The 19,301-nt window shown below is 41.5% G+C and overlaps 1 protein-coding gene across 1 annotated transcript; it reads left to right on the plus strand.

Annotated features, from left to right (window-relative positions):
• Window positions 1–214: 214 nt before the first annotated feature.
• On the plus strand, window positions 215–19,078 carry LOC112555953 (motor neuron and pancreas homeobox protein 1-like; the record flags this gene model as incomplete). The annotated part of the gene is given in 4 exon segments (XM_025224570.1): window positions 215–677; window positions 680–961; window positions 15,515–15,675; window positions 15,959–19,078. Coding segments are annotated over 4 exon segments (1,341 nt in total), but the record flags the coding sequence as incomplete, so codon positions are not given.
• Between the last annotated feature and the right edge of the window lie 223 nt (window positions 19,079–19,301).

The following is a 19,301-nucleotide window of genomic DNA, read 5'->3' on the forward strand; positions in this document are numbered from 1 at the left end:
CAGAAGTTCTTTCACCATTCGATGCTCTTCTTTCCAAAACGACGAGCAGCAAGAATGCTTGCAAAGCGCACACAAACAACAACAATGATGTTGACAAGTGTAGTGTAAACAACAACCACCTGGACTTTAAGGCTGCACAGAGAAGTCTTAGTGCAAGCTCAGGCAACTCGGTTTGCCAAGTGTTGAGTACAGGTGGAAACAGCAACAATAACAATACCAACAAGGGGCTGAGCGAGAAAAACAACAAAAACATGCATTCAGTGCAGAATCTCAGTCAACACAGGCTGATCCCTCCAGCGCATATCCACCTCCATCATCAGCAGCAGTTACAACATCACCACAGTCTCCATCACCATCATCATCACCATCAGCAGCAGCAACCGCAGCAGCAACAGTTGAGCAAAGCGTCAGCAAACCTCCACCCTGGCATCCACCCTTATGTCGCACGCGCTGCACGAGACTCCCCGGTACCCCTCCCCCACCCTGTCACAACTCCCCCAGACCTTCCTCTTCCAGCTCCAGCTGCTCCCAGAGCCACAGCCCCGCCGACTCCCACAGGGACTCGCCCTCCCCCTCCGAGGGCGACCGGGAGGGTCGGGGAGACTCCTCTCCCGCCAGCAGATCCCACAGCCACTCGCACCCTTCCCCTCCCCAAGGGACCTTCATTCCCCGACCTGGCTTCTCAACCTCCAGCACTCCACCCTGGTGCAGTCAGCGGCCACCCACCCGCTCAGCATCTACCCACCGCATCCTATCTTCGGGTACGGAGCCGGTCAGGGGGTGGCGGTACCCGGCATGGGGCTGGCAGGACACAACCCCATGTCCGTTCTGTCCGGCAGCGCCTTCCACAGTCCGGCGGACCAGGCGCTGAAGCTCGCGCAGATTCAGGGGCTGAGCTACGCCGAGTGGTTGGCCAGGACAGGGATGTACGTCTCCAGGATGGTGGACTACTCGCCTGCATGTAAGTAGTTTTCACTGCCACCAAGCTAGCATTGGATGTTTGGATGTCATGTTACCATCCTCCTCCTCCTCCTCATCCTCCTCCTCATCATCATCATCATCATCATCATCATCATCATCATCATCTGTTTTCCCTCTATGTCGGTCACCCTTTAGGGCCACAAGGGCACACACTTTCCTGTCTCACTGGTTGATGTCGTGAGGTGGCTTCAGTCCACTGAGCAGACGCAGGACTGTTAGTTCTGTTGACACAGTTTCCACACAAGTCTTTGTTTTGTTGACGAGAAAAGGTTTCGTAATTTCTTTTAGACTTTATGAGACATCCTACAGCAGTTCCGATGATTTGTGCATCAAAGTCTCCATAAATAGTAACACAGACATCCACGGTTTAGTATGACTAATTAAACTGCAATTACTTTGCTCTAGAATCGTATAACCCGTGAAGTTGGAAATGCGTGGTATACAACTTAAGTATTTATTGTTAACTACACTTTATTGTTTCCTTATTGTTATCACCATCATCCTCCTCCTCCTCCTCCTCCTCCTCATCATCATCATCATCATCATCATCATCATCATCATCATCATCATCATCATCCATCATCATCATCATCATCTTATCAAATCAGTGGGTTGCAGATTTTTAAGTGCGCGAATGGATACATGTTATTTGATAATGTATTAAATTTCAAATCACTTAAATGAAGAGTTTTATGCCAGTATACATAGAACCAATCACATACAGAAAACATTATTCCAAAACATCTGTTGCATGTTTACAATCATTTTATGGGTAATGAGTTTGTGTCAGCAGTTGTGAATGTATTTCCTGTATTATGTTCATTTGAATAATGTAATATATAATGTATGTAATGTATATTACATGGAATATATAATAATATTTGGAATTCATAATATAATGTGTAATCTATAGTTTTATAAATGTAATATCTACAATAATCTTACATATTTATACCATCTTGAAGTCTGACATTATATGGTCTTACAAACCTATAAACATCATGCCACTTCTAGAGATATTGTTCATCACTAAAATTATAAACTTATTATTTATGTAAGGTTTTATTTTTACATACATCTGGGGACTAATCACTGTTGGAATAACAATTTCTTGGATCGCCCTAACTTTCCCAAATTCAAGGGTGTTTATCTTGTCGACAAATTCAGACTCCAAGGTTGGGACGATTTCGTAGAGAAAATTAAAAGAAAAATTAAAAGAAAAATCAAGTGAGGTGTTTATTAGCATCTTCTACGTAGTTTATCACATGGATCAGGTAGTCTGATGTGTCGTCAAACAAAATAGAACATGATGGTCTGTTTTTGCTGCCGACGAGTATTTATCCTCACTAATGTGCATCAGACAGAAGTCAGTTTGTTTACATATCTTCCTGCTTTTCGAGAAAGGCAACTCAATTAATTTGTCTTTTCTGATACTTAATCTCTTGTATGAGTAGAACCACTGAAGGTGGATAAATGAAAGTAGTCTTATTTTTCAACCTCATAAAATATAAATAATATAATACATGGCTCGTTCTATATTTTATAACTTCATGTAATTTCTTTGTTTCCTAGAAAAGTTAAGACTTTTTAACATCTCATAATTAGATATAAAAATTTTTTAGTCCTATCACGACTTGAAGGAGAAGAATGCCAGTATATTAGTCCTTGCCTAGCATCAGTTCGTACCAGGTTATTGTTTTCACTAAGTTAACAACATATGTAAAGAGATGAAAAATAAACTATGATTACTGTTTTGCTACTAGTTATGAGTTAAAAATTATGTCTTTTTAATTACCTTAATATAAATGTCCAGTTGGTCAGCTGTAAATTATCATTTCTATATTTCCACGAGAATCGTCTGTATCCATTTGTGTATATATATATGTTGCTGACTGCAACATGCAACATAAAATCTTTTATTTATTGTTATATTTTGCTGTCTGGATTTTGTCTGCTGTTATTGCTCGAGATAGTACAATTATTTCAAACTCTATCATTACTGCTAGAACTAGTGAACCACTTTAAAGATGGTTGTTGCTGCTGAAGCTGGTGCAAAAATGTCGAGAAAGGTTAGTACAGGCACTGGTGTTGGTGCTGGTGTTGGTGTTGGTGGTGCTGGTGTTGTGGTGTTGGTGCAGTGGACCTGGTGTACTTTTCTCTTTCGCCGACAACTCTTCTGTCCTGTTTGTGTCGTTACATCTCGGAACCTGCTTATGATAGAGAGAGAAAGAGAAAGATTGAGAAACAAGCGAATGCACTCTGCTGACCTCTTTCTTTTAGTCTACATCATCTTTTAACTTCTCCACTCTTTAATGCGAGCAGTAATTAATCTTTAATTTCCTTACAAACATAGAGTAAGTTGTACATTTCATCTCTCTTTCTCTCTTTCCTGCCCACGCTCTATTCGTCCCTTTAGTCTCATTACAACTTTATTTGCCCTTTTTTATTTTCTTGTCTCTCCCCTTTCCTTCAATTAGGCCGATGCTTTTAAGTAGCTGAATAATGTTTTATAAACTCGTGTTTAATTACCTGTACATTACTACAACACCTGACACATAATGTGTCCCTGACCTCTGACTCGCTGATCGCCTTCTCGACTTGATTTATCACAAATTAACAGACTCCAGCTTTCACATGGCCTGGCTTTATTGTTCTCCTTTTTTCTCTCCTGCTTATTGTCAAAACATGTTCTCCTAGACTCCTATTTCACATTATATTGCCCTTTCGTATTGTTTTCTTTATTGTAAACATTATCCACCCATTAATTTCGCTCTATTTTATTAAGTTTAATCATTTTCATTCCTGTTTCTTGTTGTATGGTCATCGCTACCTGTCTCTCATCTTTTATCCTTACTTTTAAGTATCCAACAAAAAGTATTTAACAGAAGTGCAGACATTTTTACTGAACACTTTCAGTCGATTTCTGATTGTAGTTACCTTTGAGATTTATTACTCTTTAGGATTGTATTTTGTATTACTCTTTTGAAATTATTTACACTTCATTCTTGGGGTTTTAATTATATTTACACCTAGTGTTGGCTTGTCAAGCAGCTAGGTACTTGTAGATATCCATTGCCCAAGTTCCTAGCTCGCTGTAAAGATCTCAGTCAGACTTCTGTATCATAGACACAAGTGTAATTGCATGCCAATAAAAGAATGGCATTGGAGGGAAGCTCAAGAGGAGACAGTGAGTTGTAGTCTGAGGACAAATGCTGCTCACACATATCTTAGAGAGAAATTGGTGTTTGAAGGACGCAGTGCGACGTGTGCGACATCGTCAAAGAAAAGATCAACATGGGGTGAAGGGTCAGTGCAGATTGTTTAGGTGACACTCAGTTCAGGGAATATTTGGCAGGTGTTATTAAGAAAATTGCTTACAGAACACCCTAGGGTCCAAATAACTGCAATTTTTTTTTGTTCTAAAGAATGCCATCTATTTCTAAAGCAGAAACAAAGCCTGGACTTTCTTGAGATCGGTTTCTTACCCATAATACGTTTTTGTTGAATAATTTTATGTTTAAAAATTCCGTTTCAATAACTAACAGCCCTTTCCATGCATCATTCGAAGTAGATTAAGCTTCTTCTTAATCTGTCATATTGTATCAAGGCCAGACAGACCAGCTCACCCGTACACACATGCTTGTATACTCACTCAAACATACAGACGTTTATTCAAGAATACATTGACATATACGAGCAAGCACGCATAAACATTGACACACAAAAATGACACTTAGGTTCACACACTCGTTGATGTACATACATACAGCCACAGAAAATACAGAGATAGGCACACACACATACGCATACGCATACACATGCACACACTCACACACACAAACTTACATACATGCACATGCACACACACACACAGGCGCACACACACAGGCGCACACACACATACATACATGCAGACACACTGACACACTGACACACTCACACACACAAACAAAATGATCACAGAAAGCAGCACGGTTGCCGCGCGGCTGTCGGTGCGGAAGTCTCTCAAGTGTTGACGCCGCGCGGCGCCGCTCACAGTCCTCTCGAGGCGAGAACCTCTGGGGTCCGGGACACGAGATCCGAACTGCGAGCAGCCACCAGCTTGTGGGGCGACCACCGCTTTGGTGCAAACATCTGCACAAATCTCTTGTGACGAGAGTCGGTGATTGGTTTAGGGTCTCCTGCCCGAGTGTTTGCACTACAGGCTGTAAAGTCATCAAGGATGCAAGCCCGGGTATTACATCGACACCTGCTTATAGTTAGTGGATTATGGCCACTAAATAAACTGTTGACGTAGAGGAGAGGTATTTATGACCTGGAAAAAACACGATTAACTCTCGTCCCTCTTGTGTCTATAGTTTGTCTGCTCTCTTCCCTTCTCTCTCTCTTGTGTGTGTGTGTTTGTGTGTTTGTGTGTTTGTGTGCGTGTGCGAGGAGCGTGTAGTGTGTGAAAGTACTTTTAATTCAGTTCTGTGAACAGTTCATTTCTTGTTGCACTTTAAAAGCACGTGTACAAACTTAATGTGTCAGAAATGAGAGAATAGTGTTCTCGTGTTTAATCATCAGCTTATCTCCAAATGTCTTCGTTTTGCAAATCTCTACTTTCACAATGCAAACACAAGCATTAATGTGCAAAACCAACAAGCGCGTGCAGATGAACACACACATACAATCACACACACACACACACAAAGTATACATACACACTGTTGATGAAAGCAGTCCTGACCAACAGTTTACTCAGTGTTAAAATAATTCGTTCTTAATATAAAATATTTGTGTCTCTCGGCATCCTGCCTCTCACCGCCCTTATAGTTTACTCTGTCATTTGTTCACTTCTTTCTTTTCTGTTGTTTTCTTTACCCTGTTTCTTGTTAAATTACTTTTGCTACTGTGTCTATCTGCCTCTCCACTTCCCTTATTCTCTCACTTCATTCTTCCATCCGTAGCTGTCATTCTTTAGGAATAGGCACAGATGTTTGGGAAAAAAACATTTGCTGACACAAACACCCTCATAAATAAGGACCAGTCACTTTTGCTTGCTCTTTCTAACTCTAACCTCTGAACTCTGATCTTAACACTAAGTTTACATACATTCTTCCCAGAGGCTGAAGATTATCACTGAATTTCTTTTGTTGTTTTTGCAATGAAGCAGCCCCAAAAACTTCTCAGGCAGAATGTGAAGCACAATGTATTATCATCAACACTAAAGCTTGTTTATTATGCACATAACCTATCCAAATATTTTGTTCTACAAACATCGTCTCATTCGCATGCTTATGACATATTAGTCAAGGCTTTAAAAGATATTTATATAGAGAGATATTTAAATGACCAACAGTGGGCATGGTCTGGTGTGGTTTTATGCCATTCATGCGAATTTGTTTATCTCGTCTAGTCTGTTGGTTGTCATTTGAAAGTGTGTAATAATAATCCTTAACTTATTCTTCCCTTTGTTTGTTTTCTCCCATAAAAAAGGTGCAAATATGTGCGAACGGACTAGCACACAGAGTTGAAAAGCAGGGAAAAAATTATATGTTATCTACCTCTGTGTGTGTGTGCGCGCGTGCGTGTATGCAAACTTTTTGTCACGAGTTAAAGCCAGGTCAAACAGATGATCTGACCCCCTCTCACAACTTGAGCAAACATGGAGAGACAGTGTGCAAGTATATTTTCTCCCCTCGCCTGCCACCAGCTCTCCACGTACGACTTCAGTCTATAAGCAAAATCAAAGCAATAGTCCTCGGGTACCTTGCTTTTCTCTAAATCATGGCTGTCGTCGTCAGGGCAATACAACACCTGGACACTCCAGTCCCCGTGAGAGAAATAGTAGCACCTCAACCACGACTGTCTGGCAGTTCTGAAGTTCTTCTGTCTAGAGCTGTGCACACCACATTGCCATAAATATTTTAAAGATACAATACACACAGCACGTGAAATAGGAGACTCACACGTGACACATTTAAAGGAATAAATAAAATAAATAAATAAACTACAGTGATTGCAAACCATTTTTTAATAACTGATTTTCAAGTCTAGAGAGAAAATTCTAGATGTTTGTGTGTCCATGGTTTTTAGTTTTTTTTCAGGCTGGTTTGGTGAGGGATGGTCCGATATCTTGTTTTGTGAAGAAGATGTCTTGTTTCTTATTTACGACCACTTACGGAAGTCGACTTTCCCCCGATAGCGATGGGTCGTACCGGCGAGATTTACCTTCAACGGGTAAAAAATACAGAAGTTGAAAAAATACAAATTTTCTTTTTAAATCAAGAGCTGTAATATTGCGAGAGCTGTACAAATACAGCCCTCAAAGCTCAACAACAAAATAAAATTTAAAAATAGAAAAATAATTAAAATCAAATCCAGGACGGTTTCTCAAACATTTTAACACATCAACCTCATCGCAACATTGATGACTAATATTTATTTTTGTTTATTTTTGAAACACAAAATATTTCTTGTATCAGTTATTTCTCTTTCCTTCTTGTTTGGCTTATATTTCTGTAAAATAATTCCTACACACACTTACCCCTGCATGGGTACGACGAATTATAGACATGTAACACTCATTCATCATATCTTTATTTCTTTCTTTTCGTTGACAGCTTATTATATATTTTCCTTCGTTTCTTTCTTTCATTCTTCTGTGTCCTTTTTTCCAGTCCCTTTCGCCCGTATGAGGCGACATACATCATATATGGTATTTTAATTAAATTTTGTTACACTTCACCTCCACCAAAGCACCATTACCTCACGAGACAGTCGACGAAACTGATCGTGAAATAAAGAACTCGCGATAACACGCTCACGTGCACATTCCGACGTCCTGCAGTTGTCTCCCCGAAAATTATCTACCTTGACAACTGTGGGAAGAAGAGGGAACGGAGTTCGTGACAGGACACGGAGACACCAGAAACACTTAACCGCCAGTGACTCCTCCGTGAATTTTAAATGTTTGAGTTTAGCCTCCTACACCTTCCAGACAAATTATCTACAAGCGAAAACAATAATCAAAACAATTAAAACAACTTTCTTTCAATAAAAATGAGCTGAATAATGACAAAATCTCTTAAATGGTTAGTCGGCTGCACTCGACCTTCCGTGCACTGTGCCGTAGACACAGTGAACCACTCAGTACACTTCCAAGAAAGGAACTGGGCTAGGGGACCCTTTACCTTCATTTTTGAATAGTTTTGATTATTTTTAATTGGGAGGAGAGGGGTGTGCTTGTGTGTGTGTTTTTGTTTCTTTTCTTTTCTTTTTTTTTTTTGTTTGTTTTTTTACATGTTGGTAAAAACGATGAGGTCCGATTAAGAGGGACTTGCTTTTTTACCCCCTTTGAACCAAGTGAAACGGGTGCAGACGATAGCGCGTCCCAGCTTTTGTTGCACCCGACCACCGGAATGTCGCTACCTGAGCGCAGTTTTCACCTGTATCCGTCCACCTCTGGAGTGTCACAGGTGTTCGGAAACTGCGCGGATTGATGTAAACACCCAGACGTGATTCTCGCCATATACCCGCAAACCACGTACCCAGATTAGGCCCGGCCAAGCATGACTTCTCTCCCCTCGCCAGCTACCCAGCCTAAGATAAACTCTCTTCTGATCGTCTGCTCCATGCTGACGACCTCCTGCGGGGCCCCCCACCTCTTCCTCCCGCCCATCCCCGCACCTCTCAGGTGCGCTGTTCGGGTAGATTAGAGCGTTCTTAATTTCTCCCGCACAACCCGCTACTCGCAGGCTTGTAAAGATTATCTCCTCTTTGTCGGGTTAAGTCCCTTGAATTGAAAGACAAGTAGCTAATGTTTGATTGATGGGCGAGAGGCCGCTGTGGCTCTCCTCGCACTCGTCGGCTTTTGCTGGGAGGGCGGTTTGACAGGTACGGGTGTGAAAAGTAAGGGGTGGATACACACGCCATGCTTCCGGTTGGTTATCTCGCCTGTGTTTGAATTCTCTCCCTTGACAGGTCCATGCTCTTCAAAAGCCGTCCTAGCCGATCGTTTATAATTTATTTACATCAGAGAAGGCTTTGAATTTGAGAAAGAAAAAATACTGTTAGCATTATTATATTTGAGGGAAATATTTACTAATATTTACTTATAACCCCAACTATCAGATTTAAAAAAATAATGTATTCCATGAAAATATAGCGTGTACTTGCATCTACTTACATCATTCTGGCATCTAGCTGGCTGAGTGTGTTTATAAGCTCGGAACAGGAGCATGAAAAAAAAAATCTTGTTGACTTCTTTGCTTGACATCCTTGACTAGCATTTCTAAATATTCCTTCCCTTCATCCTCACATGTGATACTAATCCGTCCTCAAAGCTGTGGATCTTTGTATCATGGATAACAACAAAACTTCATTAGTCTTAGCAGTTCGCGAGGAAATGATTTCAAGAAAGCTAATTTAGACATCTTTAATTTGGCTTCTTATTTTTGTTGTTGTTGCTGTTGTTGGCTTATTTGTGCAGTAAAAAAGTTTCTTTCGGTTTTCTCTGAACAGTTTTAAAATGTGATTTAGCTTCTTGCAAATAGTACAATTAATCTTTCTCACAACTAAGTACTGTTTGATGATATCACTATTTAAAATGAGTTTACAGATTTTTAATTTGATTTTTCTTCTTTCTTTGTATGATTGCTTCATTAAATCTCTATTTTTGCCCAAGTGTTTATTTTAGTTGTAGTTTTGTTTCTGTTTGCACAAACCTCCCTGATCAAGTGTGTCTAAAAAAAAAAAAAAGTGAGAAGGAACTCAGTGACATGCTGACAGATCACGCGCAGAATATCTTAGTTTTTCCTGAAGCAGTTTTCAAACGACACTGGGGTGGAAAAAAAAAACCCGACAACCCTTTGCTCGTCCTCTCAGCCTCAGTTGGGATGCGAGCCGCCGAAAGCCGCCACGCAAAATCTCGCGGCACGTGGCGCAGTTTGCCGGCACGTGACAAGACCTTGCCGCTCGCAGCCCCATCTTGTGGGCAGGAGGGAGGTAATTTGGCGGCTGCGCTGATTAAGTTGGAGCGGGATGGCCCTGGCAGCTGTAGAAAGCCCGGGCTCATCCGACTCTGTCAACAGACCCCATAATCAACGCTAGATTAAACCGGCATTTTTTCGCCAGAAAGATCGCAATTTGCTAATTTAATTTTCCATTTCATTGCTATTAGTTGCACGAGGGAGGATAGGGAGAAAAGACGAGGAGGAGCACTAAGCGAGTCAATCACTCTTTCTCCAATGGGACTCCGCGACGCCATTCTGCGCGGAGTTAAGGAGTTCAAGACGGGATTGCTCGTCTGCCTCACCCTCGTGTTCCCTTCTTACCAACGCATTCGCAAAGCTTTGTCGCGAGCTTGAAAACGCTTTCTCTCTCGTCTTTTTCCATTCATCCCTCCACACACATCATCGACTCACCCTCTCTCTCTCACTTTATCTTATTCTTACCCCGTGAAGTGTTTCACTTCAAGTGTTGGAAAACATTACTTCTTTGAAAGCTTCAGTGTCTTCTCGGTAATTGCAGTTTAAATTTATTGAAGTCAAGGGTATTGTTGAAGGTAGTGAAGTTAGGTGCGAAGGTTGAAGTGCATACAAGCCGGGAATTCTTGGGCGAGATGTTTGCCCGAGCTTCTCTAACATTTAAAAAAATTCTTCCTTTTTCTTTTTTATCAGAAACGCTGTCTTTCTTTTTTTTCCAATGCCTACCGTGCACGCTTGCGAACACACACACACATGAACCAGACTGCAGCTAATGAGTGCGGTTTTTTTTTTTAGATATCTTACAATGGAATTTTAATAAACATTTTTATTTGATTTTTTTATTGGAGAATTAGTCTTCATAAAATCCACTTTCTTAACTTACTATTGATAAGAAAGTTAATATGAAGGGACATTATTGTTAAAAAAAAAAGGATCACGTGCAACGACAAAACATTAAGCAGACCGGCATCCCTCTGGCAGGCAGCCAGACAGACAGCCAGACATTTGTGCAAACCGTTTTGTAACGTTTCAGTCACCATGTTTCCTAATGTCCAAACCACTCGACTGGAACACGCGGCCCTCCAGTGCTGGCGGCACCCGGCCCTCGTCACAATGCACCCAGTCACGACGCTGGCCGCCCTGTCCTGCAGGTCCCTCCATTTGTATTCATCCTTCTGGTCGGCCAGGGGGCTGTATGCGACTCCTGGGTGCTGGTGCTAGATTGGCGCCATTAGCATGATAAAGCCCCGCCTGCTCTACACCAGTCAAGTGCCCATCAACGAAATGGCGGGCCCAGCGCCTGCGCCTCGTGTTCTATTCTCTCCCTTGAATAGCTGGCCGCTTGTCTCCCTTTTCGCACCCGAGTTTTCGGGCTGATAGGGCAAATTAGCGAAAATCAGCCGAAGCTGGCCGTTTTGTCCGGAAGAAGGATCAAGACACAAACGTCTTGACCGGCTCCCGTAAAATTTCCCTTGTCGACAATTTTTTTTTTTGGTTGAAAGCGAGGCTGCTTGTTCTCGTGCTCAGCCTCCACACCTTTTTTTTCGCCGACGCCATCATGATATTGTTATCTGAGGACTTGATTTTTGACTGGCCTTCAGGGGCTGATAGATTTCTGATGAGGCTATTAACGGGAGGCTGCGAAAGAAATACACGTGTAAATAATGTGATAATACAATTGCAGAAAAAAAGCCTGACGATTGCATGACTTTCTGGGAATCACTGTGTAATTAGTAACCTGCAGGTGACCTGGCGACCAGGAGATTGAGCTTTCACATTGTGTGGAAGATGCCGCGACCAAGCTGCCGTCTGCTTGTTAGAAATGACCGAGCAAATAGAAGATAACAGCTTTCTCTTCGCTCTAGGGTCGATATCAACATATAATCTGCTTCTAGCGGTTCCCCTCAGTTCGACAAATAGCAGCTAATCCAGTAAATTGTCATCTCCTCAAGGGTTTCGTCGATGTGTCCCGAAAGTCATTTATAGCCAGTTAGCCAAGTAGAAACGATAGTTGGCTCCAGAGAGTTAAGCTTTATGTATTCTTCGTCGATAAATCAAACATTTGTGATAGCATTGCAGCTTGTTCGATGCACCAGCAGGGAGTCAAGGGGTTAATTGAGACAACAATGTACCAACTGACTAGAATCTGAATGGAAAAATAGCAATAATACATGAAAATATTGCAAATTATTCATCATCATCATCATCATCATCATCATCATCATATCCCTCCTCCTCGTCCTCGTCCTCGTCCTCGTCCTCGTCCTCCTCCTCCTCCTCCTCCTCATCATCATCATCATCATGATCATCACTGATGTATAGTGGTGTGTGTCTTAGTGTCTGTATGCGTGGGTGAAAACTAACTTCATGAAAGGTTACTCACTCAACAAAATGCACAAAAAATTACTAATTCTGATGAAACCACTAGAGGATCAAAGAAAAAAATTCAGACATACTGTCAGACAGACAGACAGGCATGCATAGTATAAAGGACGGAGGGAGTGCCATTGAGAAGTAGGAGGTGCAGAGAATCTAATACTGAACGGTGTAGTTCATCCGTGACAAGCAAAAATATAACTTAAAAAAGGAGAAGGCGAAATAAAAAAAATAAATAAATAAAAGAAAGGAAATATTTCAAATCTTTGTGAAAGGCACACTCTATTTTCAACGAAAAGTAAAAAAAAGGAATAAAGATAGATGTGACACCACCACTTCTGTCGCCTCGAGGCGATTCAACAAATTAAAGTAATCTTGAAAATGGCCGCTGGGATTTTCGACAGCAGAACTAGAAAAAGAAAAGATGGGCAGAGAGCCAAAATTGCTGGCTACGGAGTCCAAAAGATCAGTCTCAACCTTTTGTTGTCTAGACGCCGAATCAACGAATGCAGCAGGAATGAGCTGAGATGAATATATTGTGTCCAGTTTTATGGAGTGTAATTAGTGTTGTATGGGTGTAATCGCACGAGCATCGATAAAATGCGAGAACGAACTAAGTTCCTCGGAAGGGTTGGCACCAGACTTGGTATAAATGGCACACAAAACAGCATCGCGAAACAATCTTAAGAAAAACATCAATTTCTTCTCCATCTGCCACACTCTTGTCTGCCTTTTCTTTTGTTACAGATTGTGTCTAGGTTTTGTAAAACGGGCGTTGAAGAATAAATTTGAAAGTTTTTGGAAGGTTGTATTTTTAAGTTTTAGAGGATGATGATAATGATAATAATAATAATAATTGTTTTATTTCTTTATTTTTCATGATCTGTATGATCCTTCATATGTGATAACATTCCTAATGTTCTCAAGCGAACCATGTCCCCCTGGCCTCCTCCCATTAGCGTGTAACCTGTATTTTTGATTGACTTTTTCTGCCACATTTTGTGCAAATTAATTCGTTTCTAATGGGTCACCTTTTCATGTTGTCCTCTAATACATCCTTGCATCTCCTCTTTGTAAACTCATTAACTTCTTTCATCGGCGTAAGACATGCTAAACTGCTGCTTACTTAAAAAAAAAAAATAACGGCCTTGTTGTCCCCCCTTCTTCACTGCTGACGTCACCAGTCTCTTTTCTGTCTCGCTCCTTCTGTTTTCTTTAATCTTTATCCTTCGACCCTCCTCCTCCTTCCCGTAACTCCCCAGCCTTTCTCCCCGCCCACTCCCTCCCCTCTAAACCGGAAGAGTCAGTCTGCTATTTCCCAAATTTCACTTATCAGCGCGAAGCGGAGCATTCACTGCGGAGTCCAATTCCACTTCCTATTCAGTAAATGGCGGTGCAGGCCCACAGCAAATCGTGAGAAATTGCCCCTAAATCGAATGTCAGCAGCTTTCTCGGCCCATCGACCCGCTGGCGGGAGACACTTCCGCTGCGCATGTAATCCTTTCCCGGGTCCTTGTCGGCCAAGTTAGTTGGAGGCGTCGTTGCCAGCGCCCCCTGGTCTTTAAAAGACAACTTATTTTGCCGGGAGGGTCCATCTCCCCGTGCCTACCGCTCCCTGGCAGTGGCGGCTATAATTGAAGACCTCTCCAAACAAACACTTGTTTCGTTCCCTTTTCCCGCTCCGGCTTTTTCCTTGATTAGTCGGGGCGAGTGATCACCCCTTGGCTGCCATCTTTTTCATTGTCAAGACGTAGAAGTAATTGATTGAGGGTGCGCTGCTAACGCTGTTTAAAAGTTATAAGTAAATACTTTCTTTCCAATGGTGGGCCGTATTGGCGCTGCAGAGGTGGAGGGAAGGCCAAAGGAGGACTGCACTTATCCCTGAAGGAATGACCAAAAAAAAAAAAAATCATTTCTCTCCTTTCCTACAACCGCCTATTTCCATCAGGCAGAGTGCTTAGATCTTCGCCATTTTTTTAAAACCTTTCTGATGGCCTCCCGTCTTCCACCCTGCAATAAATTATATCTGATGTATCAAGCGATCTGAAAATTCCCTCACATAATCCCCAAGATTTATTTGTGTGTACTTGTCAGCCCAAGACGTAATTTTGAAAACACATTTTCATTTTCTGTAAGATTTCGCATGGATCATGTTCTGTATCCAGTCCTTCCAGTGTGTAGGTTCATGCCATGTCCGAAAGAAATCACAGACGAATGAACCAACGCGGACGAATCTGGACACGCGGATAGCACACACGCACTGTTGTTATCTTCTGTCAATATATTGTTTATCAACAGACTTCTATCAATCACAGTTTATTTAGGTTGAAGTCTGTCTGTCAGTTTGACTGTTACTCTGTCAGCCAGTCTTTTTTTTTTTTTGCTCGTTCTGTTTCCCTTTCTTCGTCTTTCTTTGTTCTGACCACTTCTCCGTATCGAGGACAGTGCGAGGAGCAACTTTACAATAATATGCAATCCCACGGAAGGAATACTTGTCTATTTTCTGTGATTTTTAATTCAAAGTTATGTAATTGAAAATAATCATCCTTGATGGACATGGTGTTATCTGGCTTTGTGGCGGATGTTTACGAGTGTCTAGAACAACACTCCCTCCCTCTATTTTAATTCAAAGCAATTATGGCTTTTAATATTATTGACCTTCAGCCGAAATTTTCGAAGACCACGGTTTTTTGGAAAAAAGCCACTCTCAGACAGGACATATTATATGACACATTGCTTCTTCTCATGAATCACATGGGCTGAGTGTTGTCCAACCCTTATCTTCTCTTCCTTAAGACATATTCAGAAACCTCAAAGGTTCAAAGAAAAAAAGCTTGCTCGGTTTTTGAGCACGTGCGGCAGAGAATCTCTATAACAGCTTAGAAATTCGAAGTTAAAGGAAATATTTTTTTCATCAGAAACTTATAAAAATACTTTGACCGGAAATACAATCTTTTACAGCTAGAATTGTTTCCATTTTGGGTAGGTCAGTCATTCTGTATGAACAGACGAAACAGTTGTAGTTTAATCTTTTTCGCTTTTTCTGGGACTTGGTAGATGATCTGAAACGTTCGTTAGAAATAGATGTTTGTTGGTTTTTTTCGTAAGTGCCGAATGGATATTAAATTTCTGTTTATATTTGCTCGTTTTGCGTTCGCACACCTGAAGTTTACATCAATCTGTTGCAGGCGGAGGTCAAGCAGGTGCCATGGGCAAGACTCGGCGACCCAGAACGGCCTTCACCTCTCAGCAGCTGCTGGAACTGGAAAGACAGTTCAAGATGAACAAGTACCTGTCCAGGCCAAAGCGCTTCGAAGTGGCCACTTCATTAATGTTGACAGAAACGCAGGTAACACATGAAAACAAACTCCTGTTAGTAATTAGTTCTAGAGAGTGGATGCAAATATTCCAAATAAATAATGTCGTCAATATGGATGTGGTGAGTAAGAATGATGAAAACTAGAAAATGTCAGATGTTCAGACTTATTTCTGGAATGAACTTAGTAATCTTCAAATGTGAATGGTGTAGGTCGGCAAGTCTGGTTTGAGGTTTGTGAAATTGGGGAAATTTTCATTACATTTTATTTTCTGGACGATGAGGAGCTAATTGTCCATACTGTGTCTTGTTTCAGGTGAAGATCTGGTTCCAGAACCGGCGAATGAAGTGGAAACGCAGCAAGAAAGCTGCAGTAGAAGCCAGGCAGAAGGACGACAGTGGCGACACCGACAAGAACAAGAAAGACAACCCGAATGTCAGCGCGGCGACAACGGAAGGAGATAAAATGAACTCTCTTGATACATCCGCAAACAAAGAACAGGAACAGTGCTCCGAAGACATGAACGCTGAGAACATTGACGTCACGGAAGTCGACGAGGATTTCGACCACGACGACGACGACGAAGGTGACATGTCCGAGAGTGACTCTGTTTCGAGGGGGGTGACCCCGCCATGCGAGGGCGTGAACCCTCATGACGATGATGCCAACGAGCAAGGCGTGGTTCCTGGACTGCAATTTCACGGGACGACTGACTCTTTGCGGAGTGTCGTGGAACCCTCCCATGGATGATGGCAAAGCTCTCGTCCAGATTAATTTAAATACAAAATATTTGCTGTTTTAATTAAGACATCTTTCGCTGTCGCTCGTGTTTCGAAGCGTTTCTTCGTTCAGAACAGTTGCCAGGTCGTAGGTCATTAAGTGTTAGTTGTCTCATCCATCATGTTTTTCATTTATTAAAGACAAACTCATGCAGGGAATTCATTAACATTGACAACAAGCTGGATGCCATCGAGATGAAACTAGCTACGGAAGGGTGTTCGGTTCAAAACAAAATATCGAAAACAACAGAGCAGAAAGAGAGAGAGAAAAAAAAACTGAAAATAACAACCCTCCAAAACAGTTTGTTCCTGAGAAAAATTCTTACCTTTATGGAAAGTGGCATTACCAAGATCAAAGGCTTCAAGCTGATGATCTGAGGCAGGAAGCAGGACTAGGATATACTCTTCCAGAATTATCTTTCAAAACCACACAACAGCAGTACACTCCACTCATAGAAGAGGTACCCTAGAACCCGGAGGATCAAGCAAACTACAGCCAACCAAAAATTGGCGAAGAAAGAAAGACCGACAGAAGATTTATGAACACCGCTGAAGGTGAAACAAATAAACAAAGCAATATGTTTATGAATACGGCTAATGTTGAGCGATGTGACTTTTGACCTCCAGCAGGATGATTCTTACCTTCTCGTTCCAATGTGCCGTGCGAGTGTTTCCTGCTTTTTCTGTGAGCATGCGCAAAACATTGACAGTGAACATTGTGATCAAACCCCCACCTCCCCCACACCACCCCCACTTAACCCCTGGTAACCTTTGTTCATTTGCATAGAAGGCTAAATGGTTAGCTGCAGTCCCTGTAGGCCTTGCGATGATATCTCTCGGCTGATGACCAGGGGTCGGTAGAGAAGACAGTTTAGTCGCTGCTTACATAAAACACATTTATTGTGGAAGGTGTGAATAAACTGGTTATTTAAGTCTGACACTCAACTGTAGTTATTTGTCTACCTTGTCTACATTCGCTTTTTTGAATTTTGTAGGAGATGGGGTGGGAAGAGAAGCCTCGTAAGACCCCTCTTACTAAGGAGAGTGCACAACTTACCCGGTTTCTTTTTTAAAAGAGCGAATTGTGTGAAGGTTTGAGTGGCTTTTCTACATCAATAACTGGAAAATGTCTTGCTGCAATAGTATGACATCCATCTGTTTTAATCTTATTTTAAAAAGTTTTAGAGAGAAGACCCCTTCCCTACTTAAAAAAAATCCTTTCGTTTTCGTTTTTCTCTGTCTGTCTTTCCTTGTTTACACTTTTAGCTTTTCTCTGGTTACTTTCTACTTTCAACCCATTCTCTTCATTAAGAGACAGAAAGGAAGAGAGACAGCTTTTTCTTAGCTCATTATCATGTACTGTAAGCAGTATGTTTCATTCTACGTCTCCTGCCACATCACACCTATTGTCTACTAGCTTCAGTTGTTTTTTTAAACACTTTTTTAAAAAAAATGACAGCGAGCTTGAAATCCGTGTGTTCATTCCTCCTCCGACTTCGATATCACAAAAGTGTTGTCTCTTGAATTTAAAATAATGTTCAACAAGGACAGCTGTTTCTTGTGTTTTTTTCATGTTCCTTTACCATGACCAAAAGTCAAATTTTGTGCAGGTACTGCTTCCAGTCGAAGAGATGAAAGAGATGGAACTAGGTCTGGAGATCAGTGCATTTGGAAAATAATTTCCCTACTAAAAAAGCAGAGTTCCTTGATTTCTGCAATCGAAACAAATATAATTTGTTGTTAAGTTTTTAAATATTGCAATGCGCTAGAAAAATGTTGTAAATCATAGAAAATAAATTATTATTTATTGTATTTTGGTGCTACTTTAGTTTTCTTATTATCTATTCACCACCATGACACTGATTGGACAAACATTAACTTAAAGATCTCCAAGGCTCCACGCGAAAACTCTCATTGCAGATTAAATAGTGATGAAAGTCACCTACAAAAAAACAAACAAACAAAATGGAAAGAAAAAAAAACACAAACACAAACACATGCGAGAACCGGACGAGAATACGCCGAGAGTTGACAAGAGAGAGGTGGGTGGAGAGTTCATAGGTTACTTTACTTTGTTGCCCCTTCCTGTTTTTTTTTTTTTTTCTGACTCGTTCCTCGCCTCGCTGTCGGTCCACTAAATTTCGTCGTGTGCCAGATAAGAGTAGAGACAATGACAAGTTTATGAGTCCTGAGCGTCGGCACGGCCTCCGGTCTTGTAATGTGTGTGCGGTAGCAGCTCCCGTGTGTTCGAGAAGTCGTTTGAGAACAATCAGCCGGAGCCCCTACAAGGTGCAGGACGTGCTGCAGCTCGGACAAAGGTGCGGGGCCGGATGAAAGCGCAAGTTTGTCTTGGTGTCCAACTTCTCCTCTCGCGTACAGCCAGGTGCAGGGGAGGGACTGCGACCCCAGCAACGGGCCTGGCAATGAAGCGAAAATCAAAGTTGTCCGTGAAAACAACAGAGTGGAGTGAGCAATTACAGGTTAGGGGAGAAGTGCGGGTCCGTGACAGTCTTTGCCTTGTTTCTTCCTGTTTTTTTCTCCTTCTCCTCTTCTTGTCATTCTACTTTTGCTACTTCCCCTTTTCCTCTTCTTCTCGTTATTTCTTTTTTATTTTCCTCCACAAATGGGTCAAGGTTTTACCTTTGAGAAGGAGGTTCAGGGAGAAAAGAAAATATATAGATAGTGAGAAAAAAAAAAAGAAAGAGAGAAAGCTTCGTTCAAATTTATTTTAGTAAACGTATTGTTTTCTTCTAAAAGCAATATTTGTTCTTTCTAGTTTGTGTTGATCTATACAATACCAGCATGAAGTCGGACTCATTGTGAGACCCTGAGATAAACAGAGGCAGACAAACGACTCAACTAGCATGAAGTCATGTTGT

This window comes from Pomacea canaliculata, linkage group LG2, assembly GCF_003073045.1.
Source record: "Pomacea canaliculata isolate SZHN2017 linkage group LG2, ASM307304v1, whole genome shotgun sequence".
Taxonomy (NCBI): Eukaryota; Metazoa; Mollusca; class Gastropoda; order Architaenioglossa; family Ampullariidae; genus Pomacea; species Pomacea canaliculata.